This window comes from Pteropus medius, unplaced genomic scaffold (genome assembly GCF_902729225.1).
Source record: "Pteropus medius unplaced genomic scaffold, Ma_sr-lr_union100, whole genome shotgun sequence".
In the NCBI taxonomy this organism is placed as follows: domain Eukaryota; kingdom Metazoa; phylum Chordata; class Mammalia; order Chiroptera; family Pteropodidae; genus Pteropus; species Pteropus medius.
This window is the reverse complement of record NW_024350319.1, coordinates 10,416,053-10,435,109: the sequence shown is the minus strand read 5'-3', so window position 1 is coordinate 10,435,109 and position 19,057 is coordinate 10,416,053. Positions and strand designations below refer to the sequence as shown.

General features: G+C 41.0%; 1 protein-coding gene across 3 annotated transcripts in view; it reads right to left on the bottom strand.

The window, feature by feature from the left end:
* Positions 1-19,057, bottom strand: part of AK5 (adenylate kinase 5) — a 195,426-nt gene that overhangs the window by 17,556 nt on the left and 158,813 nt on the right. For all 3 annotated transcript variants that reach the window (XM_039838642.1, XM_039838640.1, XM_039838641.1), the window contains exons 11-12: positions 11,401-11,564; positions 9,355-9,471 (exon numbers count right to left, since the gene is read on the bottom strand). In XM_039838642.1, the coding sequence (XP_039694576.1) occupies positions 9,355-9,471; positions 11,401-11,564 (281 nt within the window). The remainder of the gene's footprint in view (positions 1-9,354; positions 9,472-11,400; positions 11,565-19,057) is intronic.

Here is a 19,057-nt window from a genome sequence, read left to right as displayed (position 1 = left end):
TGTGTGTGTGTGTGTGGTGTTTCCTCGTGGAAGCCTTCCTTGACCTACTGAGGCAGAGCTAATCACTTCCTCCTCTGTACCACCATTATAGCTTATACTAGCCACCAGTAGTGTAGTGTGACTGTGTCTGTATTATGTGGGAGTTAATGTCACGTAATGAACGCACAAAAGCTGGAGTCAGGCTCCTTAGGGTCAAATCCCAGTGTGGTGACTTGTCTCCAAGATGGTTTTCATCAGTTCCTTGACTTGATGTACTTTAAGCTCTACCCGCATTGAGACATATAGCCCATACCTCCACCTCCTTGAATCCAAGCTAACGTGTAACTGTTTTGACCAACAGAATACAGTGGAAATGATGCAATATGCTTTTAGAAGTAAGATAATTAAGAAATTTTTTTTTTTAGCCATCTAAGATGTTCAACCATTCTGACTGCTAAGCTGTGAGGCAGTCCAAGCTAGCCATGTGGAAAGAGGCAGCCATGTGGACAGAGATGCTCATTCAGCCCTTGGCTGTTCTAGACATCCCAGCCCTGGCTCCAGACCTGTGCACTCAGCCTTAGCCACTATCTGACTATATACAGTCAACCGTGTAAAGGAACTCAAATGACAACCAGCCAGCCAAGCCTATCAAACCCCAGAATACTATTAGAGAAAATAAATACTTATTTTAAGCTACTTTACATTGTCATTAATGGAAAGTGTCACTCAACTTCTCTGCACCTCAGTTTTCTCATTTGTACAGTGAAGATGATCACAGAATTGCTATATGGATTAAATAAAACTAAGTAAGGTAGTGTAAGCATGTTGTTTGGCATATGGCACTCAATAAGTCTTGCATATAGTAGGTAGGTGATTAGAAAATGTTTTAATGAATGAATGACGATAATATGATTGGCAGCACGAATCTCCCCCATCTCTCCATCCTTCTCTTAAATGTTCTTTTGCTCCTGATGTCTTGGTGTTTATGTTGCCTCCACTACCAACCCCAACTTTGGAAAGAAACTATTGTTCCCTCTTGATCTTGCAATAATCAGGTTGTGAATAATACACGAAGGCTTGCCACTCCACTGCAGTAAGTTCCTGGGATGGATGGGAACAAAGTCGGGGTGGGGGGCGGGGCTTTTAGGTGACATGCACAATGGTAAGTTGCTAGTAAGTGTGGATCAAATATTTAAATATTTATCTATCCCCTCTGAGGGATGCACTTTAAGGAATAGCGTGGAAAAATTCTCCAAGACCTAGAAGAGTGAAATAAATCTCTGGAATATGTCATGCAACTCTTCTGCTGTATAAATTGGAAAACAAAAACTGAGTGAGCAGCAAGAAAGGCTAGATGAAGGTTTAGAAGGAAATGACCCTTGTCTACCAGCAGAGGGCGAGCTCGAGAGGCAGCCTTGAGTTCAGTTAATGGAGTTTGGATCCCTGGAGCAGTTTCTGGTTGGGGCTGCTTGAGAAGACTATGAGATTTTTCTAATTGTGGGGGTTTTCAGGCCATTCAGGGATAGAAAAGATAATTCAGGGACTCATTCAGGTACCAACAGAGATAATGTGTATCTAAGCAGGAGCTGGCAGGAATGAGCCTCTGGACTGAGAAATAAGAGCAGGAAGTAGAGGTAGATTTATCTTCCACACTGATTCTCAAATTGTGGTCCTTGGACCAGCAGCCTGGGCATCATCTGGGACCTTGTTAGAAATGCAGTCTCAGGCACGATCCAGGAACCGAGGGAATCACTCTGCATTTTAAAAAGATCTCCAGGTGATTCTTCACAAAACAACTGCTTGAGAAGCTGCTCTACCGAACTGTTTCCTCATGCTGATATTATGGGGTTTGAATTAACTAACCTATCTCTCCTGGAATCACTTCCTACATAAAAAGCTATTGAACATTCATTCTATTTGGAAGTGGCCTGTCCCACTGACTTTTTTAATACCTAAAAGTTTTTGAAATGTTCAAATGAAAGCATTTCGATATATATCATTGGACTGTGGTTAGCCTGTAGTATCACATAATTGAGAGAGCAGAGAGCTCTGCCCTTGTCTGAAAGAATCACAGAGACTTGAGGACAACTCCCTGCTCCCAATATCACCCTGTAGGCATCCCTGGGGTTCTGCCACATAAGCACTAGGTTCTTTATAGCCTTTGGGTATTCAGGGGATCTCTGTTAGAGCACGAGTGCCTATGTTGTTGAGATACTCTAAGCAACATTTCAGCAGCTAAGGGCTTTAGATACAGCCATCCCTTTAACCCTTTCAGCACCCCTCCTGGGAGGTATTATCTCTACTTTAAGGACAGGGAAATGGAGACCAACTTGCCTAAGGTCGCTGAGGGCTGGTTCAGTGACAGACAGTCCTGAGCCAGCTGTATGTTAACTCCAAAGCCTGGAGACTTCACCCTAGTGGAGGGCCAGAGCCTTCAGAATGGGGCTCAGGCCAGGTGGCTGGTGGGCCAAATGGAGCCAGGAGAGGAGGGCAGGATGGTGGGAAAGGAAGTGGGTGGCGTCGGAGGCCATTTTATTTTATTTTTTGGAAGCTCTTGCAGCCTCTTGGAATCTAGTTGTGATCAGCACTCATCTTGGCTGAGAGCAGCCACCAGAATGAGTATATCAGGTTCAGTGACTTGTGCTTTTAGCTTTGCCTTGGTAATTTCAGCAGATGGAGCAGGAGGGGGAGTTTACCCAGCTCTCCTCTGACCCTCGCTTTTGTTTTCTTCTGATGAAGTGAGAACACTGGTTAGGCCATGTTTACCACTGGACAGGATCAGGCCACCCAGAAACTCTCTCTTGTTGAGAATAACAATCATCTTGTTCTCTCTGGGTGCCTCCATTTCCTAATTTTAGAATGAGGATAATAGTTTCTACCTCAAAAGAACGATAATGAGGGCTAAATAAGTTAATACAGGTAAAGTGTCTGGCCCGTTTCAAGCATGACATAATTATGAGCTAACATTATTTAATGTGTGCCTGGCAGTATATTCCTTTCTTTGAAATGTAACAATCTCTGATGGTCAGTTTGGGTTTAGAAAGAATCAGAGGCTCCACCCACACTTTTAGCCTAAGTCATATGCTCCAGCATACATACCAGTCTCTGCACTGGGGGATAAGGACCACTGGCTGACAATAAAGCAGCATGCCGATTTCTCATTTGCTCTCACCTGGAGGTATATCCCCTTGGGGGACCTCACCAGAGGAGGGGTATCTGGGTTATTCCAGCATTCCTGAACACATAATCCTAATGATAATAATGCTGCTCCATTGCTACCATAATTTCTGCCTCACATCACCATTACCCAGCTCAAAGTTCTACAGTGAACTACAAGTCAGACGAAGAGAGCGGAAAATCGCAAGTGGAAAGTCTCAAAGTGGTTCCCAAGGCTCCTCACGATCCCAAACAACCAGAACACACCGAGTAGAATGTCCCTTGGCCAGAGGCGTAACTTTATTTTTCCTTGGTAAGAGCTCATTCTGAAGGTTAGAATACATTTATGAACAGAATCACTGACTCTATGAGACGGTTAAGAGCAGTCAGGCAGAGGGACAGTAATGTCATCACCCATACACCCAGGAAAATTATCTCCATATTCAGGCTAAAGGCAGCATTTAAGCTAAGAAGTTCCAGGGAGGGAAAAGCTAAGAGCAAGTGTGTGCATTCTACTTCCGTTAATATGTATTTAGTTTGACTGTTGTTGAATAAAACGTTTGGTTAATAGAGGAAAGCGTTTCAATTTCCCATTAGGGAGCCAGGCTAAGTGCACACCCCAACTCAAGATGGTAAGAATCTATAAATTGGGAATAATAATACCTACAGAATGGGATTGTAAAGATTAATAAAATGACACATGTAAAGTATCTAGTTCAGTTCCCAGCACATTTTAAGTGCTCAAAAAATAACTGCTATAATTCTGTTAGTTAGGTATTCTGTATGAAATTAACTATATGAAAATGGGTAGACTAAAGACTGAAAGAACATACATCAAAATGTTAATAGGTATTACCTCTGGGTGGTTATTCTTTGTTTTATACTTTTCTGTTTTGCCTCATAGCTATACAATTGTTAGTTCTATAATCACAAAAATACATATAATTTTGAAAAAACTTTAATAGTTTATTGAGTATGATGTGCAGGTTTATAAATGTGTAAGGCACTTTTCGAGGGTTCCATCCAATCTTCCCAATAAGCACTGAGGTAGCTTTTTTCAGTCTACATTTTACAGAAGAGGAAATTGAGCTTCACAAAGTTAAATGACTTGCCAGTGAGTTATAAAGCCAGGCTCTGAATACAGGCCTGTGAACACCAAAGTCACCGAAACCAGGGTTTCTCAACTGGGGTGGGAGATGGGAATGGTGGTTAGAAACTCCAGCTCCTCCTTCTTGTTCCTTCTGTCCCTGTTTCTCTCACAGACACAAACAAACCTGCACACGTGGGTGTGCACACGCACACACACACACACACCTGTTGACACCCTGCCCTGCCCTAATATACCATATTGGATACAAAAGGCACAGATCAATTCAATGGGCGGGGGTGGGTGGGGGGAGTCAGGACTGGGACTAGAAGATAGCAAAGTAATGGAGAAATTACACACAGACTTATTCCTAAGCTGTGGACACAGCGGTAGTTTGCATTTGTTTTTTAGCGATGTCATGTACAGTGGCCAAGCAAATCCTCAAAGGACCTTGCATCTCAGAGAACTCAGCTATAGGTATGCAAAAGTGTCAGCCTAGCTAACTGAACTGGATTTTTTCCGGCAACAGATGGTCCTGTGAATTAGGCACATCAGTCTCTGTGCTACAGAAAGGCTAATAAGATGTCCGTAGGTAGGTTAAAATCATTCACAGGCAGAATGGGCTTCAAACATAGTTGTGGGCCTGATGAGTGTACAAGAAACTCTCACTATGCCCTCAACTAGGTTGACTGCTCTGAATCTCTGGAGGAAATAAGATGTCCGTATTTGTCTTTGCCAAATTTCAAATTAATTACGTACCTGTAATTTGGAGGGGGCTGTGAAAATACTGGGGTTCCTGCAGGGCATAAATGAATCAATAATGGCTCATTCTGTGTTCGCAGCATCTTTATTCTTCTGGTCAAGTTAAAAAAGCAAGTGCTTGTTTTTGGAGTTGGATGTTCTCTCTTGCACACAAGTCTAACTGATAGTAGCATATTCTAAAGTTACTCTATCCAGGGACAAATAAATATGATGCTTGATTTTTGCAAACTCCTTCCTGAAGTATGTAAAAGACTGTTTTGGTAGACATCTCACTTGAAATCCGTCAGTTCAGTAATGCAATGCACACCTGTATATTTTTGGAAATGGCATCATGAATTTTAGCATTGATTGAAACTATCTAGTCACCACACAATGTCTCCTTCTAACTCCTACATTCTGGTTAGGTTTCTTCTCTGCCCCACTCTAACACCTGTCTCACCAGGGTCCACAGTGGAAGAGGAAGTTTTACTTTACTTTAGGGAAGATCATATGGATGATTTGAATTCCTATACACCCAAAGGCCAAGAACAGCTATCAAAAGCCTTAATTTAACCTAACTGGGTTATAAGCAAAGGAGCAGGGGTTTATAGGTATGTATGAGGTATGAATAAAAAATATGTGACCCTGAACTGGAGAATGGTTTATAGTCTTTCATAGCTTAGAAACTCATTTATGTACGTTATATCATTTGATGCTCACAAGACCCTCTAAATAGGGTTTGGCAGGTATATTATTATCTCCATTTTACAGAGGAGGAATCTGAAGTTGAGTGACTTGCCCAGATGACATAGTAGAGGTGAAAATCCAGCTTTTCTGACTCTAGACCATGTTGAGTGAAGTTCTTTAAAGATGTCACATAGGAGGTTCTCTGTGAATGCCAAGAGCACTGTCACTGCTCAAAACGGTTTGGAACCCCATAGGCCTAAGTTTGCCCAGTTTAAAAAGTCCCAAAAGGAGAATAAGTATTATAATTTTGTTGTCTGCACATAGTAGCTGACAGAAAAAGAGATGCTTATCTTTCTATACATGTTATTGATTACACTTGGCCATTTGGGTTTTCAAAAGGATATTCTATTACTTCTGAGAGCAATTTAAAAATAAGAACTTTGAAAACATTTTTTCTCCAGCACTTCTGAGCAAGTGCATGACCTGTCTTAACTCTCCTGGAGGCCCTCCCAGGGCTCTCAGACCTTAAGTTTACAGGCAGGTAAATGTGAAATCACCTGGTCAGGTGCTGCCACCTTGAAGCCTGAACCTCTGAGAAACACTATTGACCCTTCAGCAGTTACAGCACATCTCTCATTGTATTTTAATGAAGTATTTACAAAACTGACAGTCTCCACTAGGCAGGGAGAGCCTCCAGGGCTAGAGCACACACCTTCCTCTTCTCTCTGTCTCCCCTGAACTCCCTAGTCTCGCACATGCCTGATTCTGAGGTGGCACAGGAAAAATGTCCATCTTCCTCACTTATAGTATATCTCTAGGAGTCTCATCCACAGCCTGGACACAGGCTGGAAGATTAAGCAAAAATGTAAAACGATCCATGGGATACATCTTAATATCCCATCTTAATATTGTTAAGATGTAAATACTACCCAAAGCAACCTACAGATTTAATACAATTCTTATCAAAATCTCAATGGCATTTTTTTTTTCAGAAATAGATATATCCATCCTAAAATTCACATGGAATCTCAAGAAACCCTGAATAGCCAAAACAATCTTGAAAAAGAACAAAGTTGGAGATCTCATATTTCCTGATTCGAAAACTTATTGCAAAGCTATAGTAATTAAAACAATGTAGTACTAAAATAAAGACAGACAACTAGGTCAGTAAAATAGAATAGAGAACCCAGAAACAAACTCTTTCATATATGGTCAAATGATTTTTGACTACAGTGCCAAGACCTCATTCAATGGGAGGAAAACAGTCTTTTCAACAAATGGTTTTGGAAAAACTAGGTCTTGAAGAGATATTTGTATATCTACATTCATAGTAGCATTATTTACAATAGCCAAAAAGTAGAAGCAACCCACTATAGCTTTTGATGGATGCATGGATAAACAAAATATTATTCATCCTTATAAAGGAAGGAATTTATAAAACATGCTGTAACATGAATGAATCTTGAGGACATCATGCTAAGTGAAATAAGCCAGTCACAGAACAACAAATACTGTATCAGTCCACTTCTTTCAGGTACTTTGAGTAGTCAGAGTCATACAGACAGAAAGTAGAACGGTGGCTATCAAGGGCTGAGGGAAGGGGAAAATAGGGAGTTGTTTAACGGCTGTAGAGATTGAGTCTTTTTATTTCTTAATGATTTTTAAGATGTATTTTTTCAATTACAGTTGACATACAATAGTTTTAGGTGTACAATCTAGTGATTAGACATTTATATATCATATAAAGTAATCACCCTGATAAGTCTCATACCCATATGGAGAGTTTTGGTTTGCAAGGTGAATAGAGTTCTGGAGATTGGCTGGACAACAATGTGAATACATCTAACACTACTGAACTATACACTTAAAATTGGCTAGATTACCATCTTAACCCATTTTATGTTATGTATATTTTACCATGATTTTTTAAAAAAGTAGAACAATCCTCCTAATTCCACTTTGTAGAAAAGTAGTTGATTTATATTGAAGTCTGAGCTCTTACAAAGTGGTTTGTTTTGTGGGAAAAAGCTTGTTAGAATTCTGATACGGGAGCGTCTCCCATCAGGAAATGCTTGGAACCACCATGGTCACTGGCTCTGCTGCACAAATCTCCTTCTCCTGCCCGCCCCCACCCCGCCCACCGGACGTAGGCTCCAGAGCTGAGGGACAATCCTGGCTGGGTCAGGGCCCACCCATGCCAACTAAGCCAGGGAATATTTTCTTGGACTCTGATTCCAAGCAGGAAACATGGAGGAAGGTGAGCAACTATCTTTTAAGTATTTAGATATCATCTAAGGAGTTAAATAAAACAAGAGGCTCAGAAGAAGGTCAGACTAACACCCAGGAGACACACAAGTTCAATTCTCCTTAGTCAACATTGCAGTGTTGGAGATGGATGGAGATGGGCTCCTAAATCTTAGTCCTATCAGTAGTTGTCACTTACCAGTAAGTTGTCACTTACCAGCTGTGTGACTATGGGCAAGTCAGGTAACCTCTCTGGGCTTAATTCATCACCTTTAACATAATGAAAATACCCCTTCCATACATTTAAAAAGGTTATTAAAAATAATATCAAATGAAATAACATGCATGAAAATGTTTTGAAGCCAGTCTAAAGAGATACCTTTATAAATATTAATTCTTGTAGGCTCTGGAATCTTTGTTTAACAAATGGAGACAACAGTTTCCCTTTTGTTTAGACTTTGTAAAATTAGAGGTAATGTAAGTAAAGTGTGTAGTACAGGACCCAGCCCAGAGTAGGTTCAGTAAATGACAGCTATGAGGGTTTTTACTTTCTGCTGTTTCCTTGTGAGTGACCCTTCCTAGTGAAGAGGGTGGGACTTGGGGCGGTTAGGATGGTGGGAGGTTGGAGTGATGCATATATTTGATTCTGCCTGTCCAGCATCACCCCCCTGACTTCTAAGGGCATTCCTATTTTCCCTTGAGTAATTTCCCTTCCCTTTCTCAGTCTGTGTGGTTCAGGCGTGGTGCCCATTCACCCTGCTCCCTTGCCATCCTGTCCTGGTCCTCCAGGCTGGATTAGGATATTCATGGATATGCCATCATATGCTCTTCCCTCTTTCCCTTGGCCACAGTGATTGGTTCACTGATGGGCCCATGGCCTAATAATCCAGAATAATGAAACACAACTCTGGGTCTTTTGCTGGACCCATTGGAAAACAGAAACATTTTTCTGTGAGGTCACTTAGATGGTGAAATATAAGCCTACAACAGGAGTAAGATGAAGCCAACACAAGGGAAAAGAAAATCCAAGAGAGAGAAAAAGACAGATGATTGATGAGCAAATTTGAATATATGGATTTAGTCAACTGTGAACCACTCCTGGATGGTTTAGTTGCTTAAGCTGATAAATCCACCATAACAAGCTCTCCTCCCTTTTTCTTCCTTCCTTCCTTCCTTCCTTCCTTCCTTCCTTCCTTCCTTCCTTCCTTCCTTCCTTCCAGCCTGCCTGCCCTTCCTTCCTTCCTTCCTTCCTTCCTTCCTTCCTTCCTTCCTTCCTTCCTTCTTCCTTCCTTCCTTCGTTCCTTTTTATTTTTTTTGCCAGTTTTTGTTTAATTTCTGCCATTTATAACTGAAAGTTTTGATTCATGTTAATTGGGAAAGGGACAGACTTTGAATTTATCCTCTGATCTCAGTGATATCCCCTATTTTTCTTCTGGGATGATCCCCATAAGAAGACTCACCCTACGTCCGAACTCTTCCCCTTGCTTCACTTCCTGAGGATAGCTGTCAATCAGGAAGCCCTTGGTGTGGCCAAGGCTGGCCACCATGGCCTCCTTCAGGAGCTCCAGAATGATGTGCTGCAGCAGAAGGAAAGTGGTCAAGACACGAGCTCTTCCACAGAACAACGCTAGACTTACCTCAGGTCTCCAAGTCATCCCATTGCAGGAGGGAGAAAGGTTCAGATAAGAATAAAAGTGGATGGTAATATACTGTATTTCATCAATTCTAAGGCTCATTCTTCCTCCCCGACTTACATTTTAATGTCTACGAAATAGGGAGGTATCTTACAACCAGTGCTGGGGCATAGTTTAATTGTTAGTGTTTTTTCCCTACTGGCATATTTTTATTAGTTATATTTTACTGGGGTATCTTAAAATAATGGCATCTTAGATTAGATTAAGTATAGTGGCCATATTCCATGGGGTAGTACTCCATGAATTATGCATAATGGCAGTTTAAAACTAGATTAAAACAATATATAAAATATATTTATTATTGATTTTTTCCAGCAAATATTTTATAAAATTTGACATCCACTGACTTGAGAAGACTTTCAAGTAGACATGAAGTAGCATTTTCTAGCAATATCACTTTCTCTGTTAAAAATTTTGATTTAACCTGTGCTTATGGAAAATAAGGGGGAAGAGATACATGGGAGTTTGGGAATGGATGTAGGAACAATGCAACCAGCTGCCAAAATGGGGCAAATTCCCTGATCCCTGGCTCCCTGGCATCTCCTGCATTTTGTCAGGGACTTGGAGAATGCAGCTATCACAAGCACGGTTAGAAACGATCCCTAGATAATTGTTAATTAACTCCTCGTGAAGTTTATATTCCAGCGAGTAAGACAGATAATTGATGAACAAATAAATACATAACAAAGAGTCAGCTGGAGAGAACTGCTAGGAACAAAATTAAAGCAGGGCAAAGAGATACAGAATACCGGAGGTTCTGTTTTAGACAGAGTGGTCAGGGAGGATTTTTCGATAAACTGTGACATTAAAGTAGAGATCTGGATGAAGTAAAGGAGCAAACTATATGCATATAAGAAGGAAGATCACTCAGGTTGAGGAAATAGCCAGTACCAAGGCCCTGAGGCAAGAACAGCCTGGCCTGTGGGAGGAACAATGAGGAGGTCAGTGGCTGGGTGGGAGTGAGCAAGGCGAGTGATGGGGAATAGCATGATGGGGAATAGCGTTGGAGAGGTAGCTGGAGGCCAGAGCCCAGGGAAGGACTCTGGATTTCATTTTAAATGTGGTGGGGAGCCACTGCAAGGTTCTGGGGAAGGGAATAACACAATTTGATAAACACTTTCAAGAAATCATTCTATCTGCTGTGAAAAGAGTAAACTGTAAGGGAAAGAGAGTAGTCACAAGGAAGCCAGCTAAGAGGCAAAGGCGATGGTTTGTTTTCTTCCATGAGGATCATTCTGTCTTGCAGGTGGGAAAGATTGTAGCTGGTTAAAGAGGGAGCCTAAAGTTCTGTTAGCTAGTAGGGACTGTATTGTACAAGCCATAATTACAGAGTCTGGGACTTAATATGGCAGGGATGAATATTTTTTGATACCCATGGCATCCAGCTTCTTAAAGATGGACAGTGACTTGAAAAGAAAAAAAGATACATAAAAAGATATATATCTTTACTTAAACTACACAAGGAAGATATCAAATTTCAAGAGAATGCTATCAAGCCTCCCAAAATAATAGACCTTTTTTTTCTATTTTCCAGAGGGTTGTGCCATGCTTATCTCTGCTTTAAAGATTTTAACTCTAAATTGGAGACCAGTTTCAGGGGAAAATATAAAATAGGCTAATATTCAAGGCAGAGCAATAAGACAGAAGGAACCTGGGTCTGGACAACGTGGCCCTCCTGCCTGCCTCTGGACTGTTACATAGACAGAAATAAAATATAGCTATTGTCCTTTTGGGTTTCTTTGTTATAGCAGCTTAGACTAATAGCAACACTCCAAAATATCTCCCCAGCCAGGGAAGGAAGCTGTTGCTTACTGAGGGCACCAGGTCTCCACGTTCCATGATCTCTCTGATCAATTTGCTTCTTTCAGATTCTGATGATAGTTCATTACGCAGGAGCTCACCAGTCGAGAGATGTGTAAATCCATATTTTTCCACCAGCTTTTCACACTGTGTGCCTTTGCCAGAGCCAGGGCCACCTAGAAAAGAAGTCGTGTATCAGACATGCATCCCAAATCTGGTCTCACTTTTGATTATATTCGCCATGGTGGGCAAGCCTCAGCGCTTCATTTACCAAGCACGTATTGAACACTTATGATTTACCGGGAGTTGTGATGGGAGATGTGGATACACTGGAGAATGGGATATAATCCTTGCTCTCAAAGAACTTACTGACCATGGAGTGGGGCAGGTGTTATGAACAACGAACAGTTTCTATGGGTGCTCTAGTGGGGAGAACCTCAGGCTGCTACAGGGGTGCAGGGGAGAGACACAGGACTCCCTTTTGGTAGAGAAGCAAGTCAGACTGGGAAGCAAATCCACTCATGTGCAAAGCACTGACCACAGTGCCTGATACATAATGAGTGCTCAACTAATGCTAGGTGTTAATTTAGAAAAAAAAACAGATTGTTTTCATTTTCAAATAATCACAAACGTATAGAGGACTTACTTATAAGTAGAGTACAAAAAAACTTTCTGAAACATTTGAGAATAAGCTGTCAACCTGATGCCTCATCACCACAGAACACTTTGGTGTCATTTCCTTTGAAAAAGGAGCCAAGCACATTCTTTTACGTAACATCTTCAGATCCCATTCTCATTTCAATGGAATTATCTCAATCGTCCCCATAATGTCCTTTAAAGTCAATGGATCAAGTCCTGAATCATGTGTTCGTTTTAGTTGTCACGTCCTTGTGGTCTCCTTCAATGTGAAACAGTTCCTTTTGTGTTTATTTGACACTTTTGAAGATTACAGTTATTTTTAAGGTCCTTCAATATGATTTTTTCTTTTGTTTTCTGGTTATTATTATTAATTCTGAGTATCTGCCATATTCCTTTGATGAGCATCACACTTTTGACTCTGCCCTTTGCCCCACCTTTCCCAAATTCAACTAGTTGCTAAGTAGTAAGATTTTACATCTGAAAATAATAGCTAACCTTTGTCAAAAGCTTACTGTACCAGTCACTGTTCTAAGCATTTTATGTTTATTAACTTAAAGTAGTCTTAAGAGGCAGGCACTGTTATTACCCCCATTTTACAGATGGGGAAAAAGAGGCACAGAGAAGTTAACTGCCGTAGTCTAGTAAGTAGCAAGTCTAGGATTTGAAGCCTAGACTCTGGTTCTCAGAGGCGTACCCTCCTCTTATCCCTGCTGTAGCATGGTTCAGGTCCTCACGCTCTTAGCACATGGCAGTCGTTCTGCCTCTTCATGGGGCAACGGGAGAGGCTTTGGAGTTCAGCAGACTTGCCAGCAGGATGATTTGGCCGAAAAACATGTCATTTCCCAGCTCTACACTATACAATAGTTTGCCATGCCCCTCAGAATAGAATCTACTTTAGAGTGGCAAATCAACCTTCCAGAATCTAGTTCCAACCTTTTCTTTTTTTATTTCTCATCTTCATGTTTGAACACTGTCATGTTCAAACATATACTGTCCCTTCAATAAGACATAGTTTTCCAGACCAATGCGATTTTGCTCTTCCAGGTCATCAGCCTGGAAAGGCCTTCCTTCTTCCTCTATAAAGATCTTCTTCATCCCTTAGGCCTAAATCAAATGCTTGCCCCATCTGCCATAAATTAGACCTCTCACCTCGCTCGCCTCTTTTGGAGTGACTGGTTTATACAGCACCTGGATGCCCTTGGCCTGTCTTACACTTGATCTCCAAGCCCTCACTAGCACCTTGAACACAGTAGGTGCTCCATAAATGCCTGACAAATCAAGGTTGTCCTGTTAAAAGGAATATTAAACACGATGAGGATTTTAGTATGGTAGTGAGGATTTATGACTTATTCTGCAATTTTCCTGGCTTGTCTCCCTTCATATTCAAAGCTCCTTTTTGGGACAGTTGGCAACTTCCCTCTTAAGGGACAACATTAGCTGTTGTTCCTTTTAGTAGAAGGGCTTCTAATTCCCTCTTCTTTGCCTTTGTGGAAAGTCAAGGCCCACATTTTCTATTTTTTTGCTCATCAACACAGTTGCTCTAAGCCAAATAGGGAGGGTTCATACTCCTCCCAGTATTGTCATGGATGGGCTAGATGTCACAGGAAAACAGCAGTTATGGAGGCTCACCAAAATAATGAAGGCCGCTTAGAAGGAGCAGGTGATTGCCAGCTAATGCCGCGTTTGCTGCAAGCCCTATGGCTTCCGTCTGCTGAGATAATAGAAATGGAGAATAGGGGAACAAGAAAAGGCCACTTAGGGAAGAAGTGCTTCCAGGTAAATGAGTAAGGGGAACAAGGAGTTGAGCTCCTGCAGAGGCCATGAGGGCTTCTGTGACCGGATTTACCTAGAAACTCTTTTCCTGGGATGGCTGGAAGCCAGTCATGTGGAAAAGATATTTTCAGACTTAGCTTACAAGGCAAAAACGCTGTGTTCTAATTATTCTCTTCCTTCAGCATCCTACTAATACAACTATTATAGTTTTTGTTTCTTTAAACTGTTATTTAATAAATCTCTACATAAACGCAATTAAAAATCTTCAGCTCAAATTAACAACAGCTGTGTGTTAAACAGCAGCCGCCCTAGTTAGAAACCTTTCTTGGGAGCAACAGCTGCAAATTCTTAGCATTCTTTGGCCAAATGGTTCAGGCACAGTGGAATTTTAAGTAATCTACACAATGCCTTGATTCTTCCCATGGCTCCAAAATGGAGAACAAAGTGATTTTTATCACTGCAGTGAAGGCACAAAAACTACTAGTAGAAATATAAGTTTTCATATGCTGTCACAAGTTTTTGAGGCCTTAACTTATGACTTTTAAATAAAAAACAATGAGGCCTTGATATCCCTCTAGGATAATTTGTTGCATGGAAAAAAAGTCTTTTGAGGTGCCACATATCAGAATGAGTGGGCTGTGTTCTCTGGTGACAAGATGACTGATAGCAGATGAGGAGCTGTCACACTTACTGTCATCTTGCTGATTTTCAGTGTATCATTACTCAAGCCTTGGACCCCTGAGTAAACCTACCTATACTCAATATGGCATGGTGTGATTCACAAAGAATATGAGATTCCATTTTGAAGGGGCCTGTCAACACTTCTAAAGCAAAAAAAAAAAAAAGGTTTGTGCGTGTGTGTGAAAAATCTTTATTCTTAACCTCCAGTGTAATTGAAAATACTTTTCATGTGAGGCCACAGGTACCATATTGTGAGAGTGAAAATACTGTGAACTTCCACTTCACAGCTCAGTGTATTATTTCCCCCTCAGGTTCTGACAGTGTTGCACCTCAGGCAGGAAGGAAGAACGGCCTGCGGGAGAACTTCCAGCCTAGGGGGTCCGCGTCTATTTTCGCTCAAGCATTCGCTCTGGTCCCTGATGTTCTTCGAGGTGGAACTGAAAAAAGCTGCTGATATCACCCCAGTATGCCCACTTGGGCCACCTTTTCCAGGGTGCTTTTTTTTAGAGGAGCGATTCTCTCTTAGGAGATAGCTCCTGGATTCATTAGCTGCTCTCTGCAAGAGAAGATCTGCCTCCTAAGCAACGGTTGCAGAGTGCTTGGCCTCAGGACAAAGAGTGAAATGGCAAAGCTAATGTGTTACAACACATTAGGGGCTCAGAAAGCAGGCCCAAACAAATCATGATGTCAGGCAGATAATCAGCTAACCCTAAATCCAAACAAATGCACGTATGTAGGCTTCTATTATCCTTTTATTTTTAAATATTTTAAATGGTAGTGCCATAGAGCAGGTTATAATGTCCTTTGTTGACTTTTTATTGTATCTTATTACCTGTAGGATGCAACCTGGGGTTAAGCACGAGGCCTATTAATACAGCTCTTCATTTGATAAACATTGTTGGGCAGCTAGTATAGGTCAGACACTGTGCTAAGCTCTGGGAGTAAAAAGACTCAGAGGCCCTGTCTGTTCTATCATAGAATTCGCAGTCTAATGAGATGAAGACAGGTGAACCCAGTGTCACAGCAGTGTGCTAGGGCTGTGAGCAAGGCCTGTAAACACCACTGCAGCAGCCTTGGGAGGGACTCCTCACCCAGGCAGGGGAAGGGTATTTGATGAGTATGCACAATTAATTACCTTTGCCAACACAGGGGAAGTGTGGAAAAGGAGAGGGTAAGGCTGAGCTTGGTATATTCAGTCAAGTGGCTTGGAGCATGACAGAGTCCTGCAGAGAATGGCTGGAGGGGAGGAGTGCGATGTACCTAGAAGGGCCCAGGACAGATGAATCTAGCAATAAACCCTGTCTCGGCCACATACTAGCTGTGTGGCTATGGATCAGTTTTATAATATCTGAGTCTCGGCTTCCTCATCTGTAAAATGAGGGAGGAGGGGAGGACAAGAACGAAATTTCTGCCTCCTTCTACCTTTGACTCTCTTTCCTAATCTCCCATATCAGAATCAGTTGCTAAGCAACTTTGAAAAGTTGAGTCTACATTCAAAAAGTCTCTGAAATCTGTCCCTTTGTCCCAAATCTCATTTAAAATTTCCCTTGTCCCATCTCCCTTCCAAGAAATTGGTGCTTGATAAAGGCTGCTTATTATAATGGGAAGTTACTCATCCCTCTAGCTCTTTCTGAGTTACATCTGCAGGCTGTCATCTAGCATATCGAGGTTTGAATAAAACATAATCCAACAAATCTGGGGACTAGCCATCACTTTGAGATGTCCAGATCACTTGCAGATAATTAAGATATATATCAGCGTGTGTGTGTGTGTGTGTATGTGTGTGTGTGTGTGTGTGTGTGTGTGAATACACACATATTTGACAGTATATGTACAATTCTATATGTATCAGGTTTAGAAATAAAGTTTATTTTCTCTAAGACACAGCAGAGAGGACAGCATTCCCTGGGCTCTAACTGCTGTCAGCAAAGCTCTTCAGGCCTTAACCCCCATCTCAGCCCAGCCTCAGCATTCTTTAAACTTCTACAGCTCCAATCAGCCTCCTCACTGACCCAGTTTTAGCTTCCTATCAATCTGGCTGAACCTGAGAGTTCATCATATGTAGGTTTATCCTCTCACTCTGATCACGTCTTCCTCTTTCTCTTTTTCTTTTACCTCACTTCTTCTCAACTTGTTCTCTGTTCTCTTGGTCTTCGCTGTGACCTCATCCATTCCCTTCAGGCTCCATTTAACCCCCTGGCCAGCTGAACACCAGGCCTTGCTAGTAACTTTGAATCTTTTGCTCCCTTTGAATTCTACTATGCCGGCCACTAGAACCACCAGCCTGCTTTCTCTGCCCAACTCATCACTTACTTTATTTGCATCTATCCTGGGTTACTAAGAATTCCTCGAGAAAGACAGAAAACCAAGCCAACTGGGTCATACTGTCTAATTTCATAATAGCTTTTAATGCTTCTTGGCAAATATATTCCTGATACCAAATTGGATGTCGACAAGTGGATTCTAATATATTATCACATTGTACTCAAATCCTCAAACATATTCCTATTCTTCTCACTTTTAGGCATTTTTAATCCTTCTATTCACTAAGAAGGTGAAGATAATTTCTTTGCTCAACATTTTCCACACATATGTGTCTTCATCTTTTGCCCCCTTTCCCTTCTTTCTCCTGTTTGGAAGACTTTACACAACTTTTCAGCCTAAGGCTGACTTTCCTTTGGCTCTTGTAGCACCCTGACATTTGTCCTCACTGCACTTTTCATAGTATATAATAAGGTATATATAAGCCATATAATAGCTATATAGTATATGATAACTATATATTATAAATAATAAATATGTATATTATATGTACATAATAACTATGCATGTATATAATGACTGTGTGTGTGTGTGTATTTACTTACAGTCTGTCTTCCATATTAGACTCTGTGGTCCACAAGTATAGGATATGTGTGTGCTTTGCTCACCGCAGTGTCTGAAGCACAACAGACACTCTATAATAGTGGCCGAATAAATAAATAATTTAATAATGAATGGATCCCCTTCTCCTGCCTGCTCTAAAAACTTGATCCTTTTTTTCTTGTCCACATTAAATTTATTCCTCTCAGTGGGCACCATTCTTTTCTCTTTTGTATAGCAAGGCACTTGGTTCTCTCTAATTCAAATGAAAGTGTTTCTCCTACTGTCTGCATCCTCTAGTTGTCCTTATATTCTTTCCCTTTTCTCCAATAGCCTAAATTGCCAGCTTCCATTCCCTCCTCTTTTATTGACTCATCGTCCTCTTGCAAGCTACCCTCTACCCTGATCACTCTCTGAAATTGATCTTTTAAAGTTCAATCATGATTTTATAATTGTCATGTTACTTAATAACTTTCTTCTAGTCTTTACTCTCTTTGATTCTCTACTAGCATTTCACAGCACTGACATACATCTTGAAGCTCTCTTTTGCCTTGTCTTCCAGGACACAGGTTGCCCACATTCTCTTCCTTCCTTTGCCAGGCTGAAGCTCACAGAGAGTAGAAATGATTTTATGCTGAGATCCCTACAGATCTTGACATTATCCCTACAGATAATGTCACAGGTAACTGTTAAATAGGGCCAATGTTTAGAGCCTTGTGGCCCCACAAAAGTGACAACTCTATTCCCTTTTACATAAAAGGAACAATGCACCAAAGGACTTGAGACCTTTCTCTGGTTAGATAACTTTGATCAAATTACTTATCCTCTATAAGCTTCGACCTCTTCAATCACAAAATAGAGATGATTATAATGCCTATTGGTTGTGAGGACAAAATGGGGTAATACATGTAAATTGCTTGGAACCGTAGCTGGCACAGTGAAACATTCAATAACCATTACAATTATTATCTGTAAAATAAGGCAGCTAGTGTTAGTCAAACTTACCAGTCCTCCCAGCTCTAACACTCCATGCTTTTACAAAGATTAGACACAGCACTTTAATATAATGGTACTATTTTAACATCTTTAAAGAAAGATAGTCTTCATAGTTATAGCTTGTGAAGGTATCGAGTATCTTTTGCAAATCAAATTACCCTGTTTTTAGATAGTCTTCAGATCTATCAGATTTCTAACCCTTGAAATATTTTTCTCAAAATGACAACGGTCTCCAAGGAGGGGTTTAGGTTTTTATGACTGAATGATTCCTTTTGGAGAAAAGCTATTATGCCATCAGATCATGAGCTAATGGTGCCTTAGGAATGATCCTCAACCACTGTGGGCCTATGAGTCACTTTAAACATTCTGTGTCTTGAATGAGCTATATCACCATGCCGAGTTTCAGCAGGGTGTTGCTAGAAACTGACTCTCTCTAACCGGAAACAATTAAGAAAAATAGATCTTTAGCCTCAGACAGCATTTATATTAGTCTGAAATGTACTGCTGCTTCATATTTGGTGAGAGGATCAAATATGCCAGTGAATGGGTCACTTGAAGGTTACATAAAAGGACTTTACATGGGACTGGGAACTTTTTGGTGGCAGGGACTGTGCTTTATTCATCAGTGCCTGGTGTACAGTAGGCGCTCCATAGTTATTTGATAAATGAATGAATGGATGAATGAATGGTGAACAATCTGGTAGCTTCAAGGAGGTAG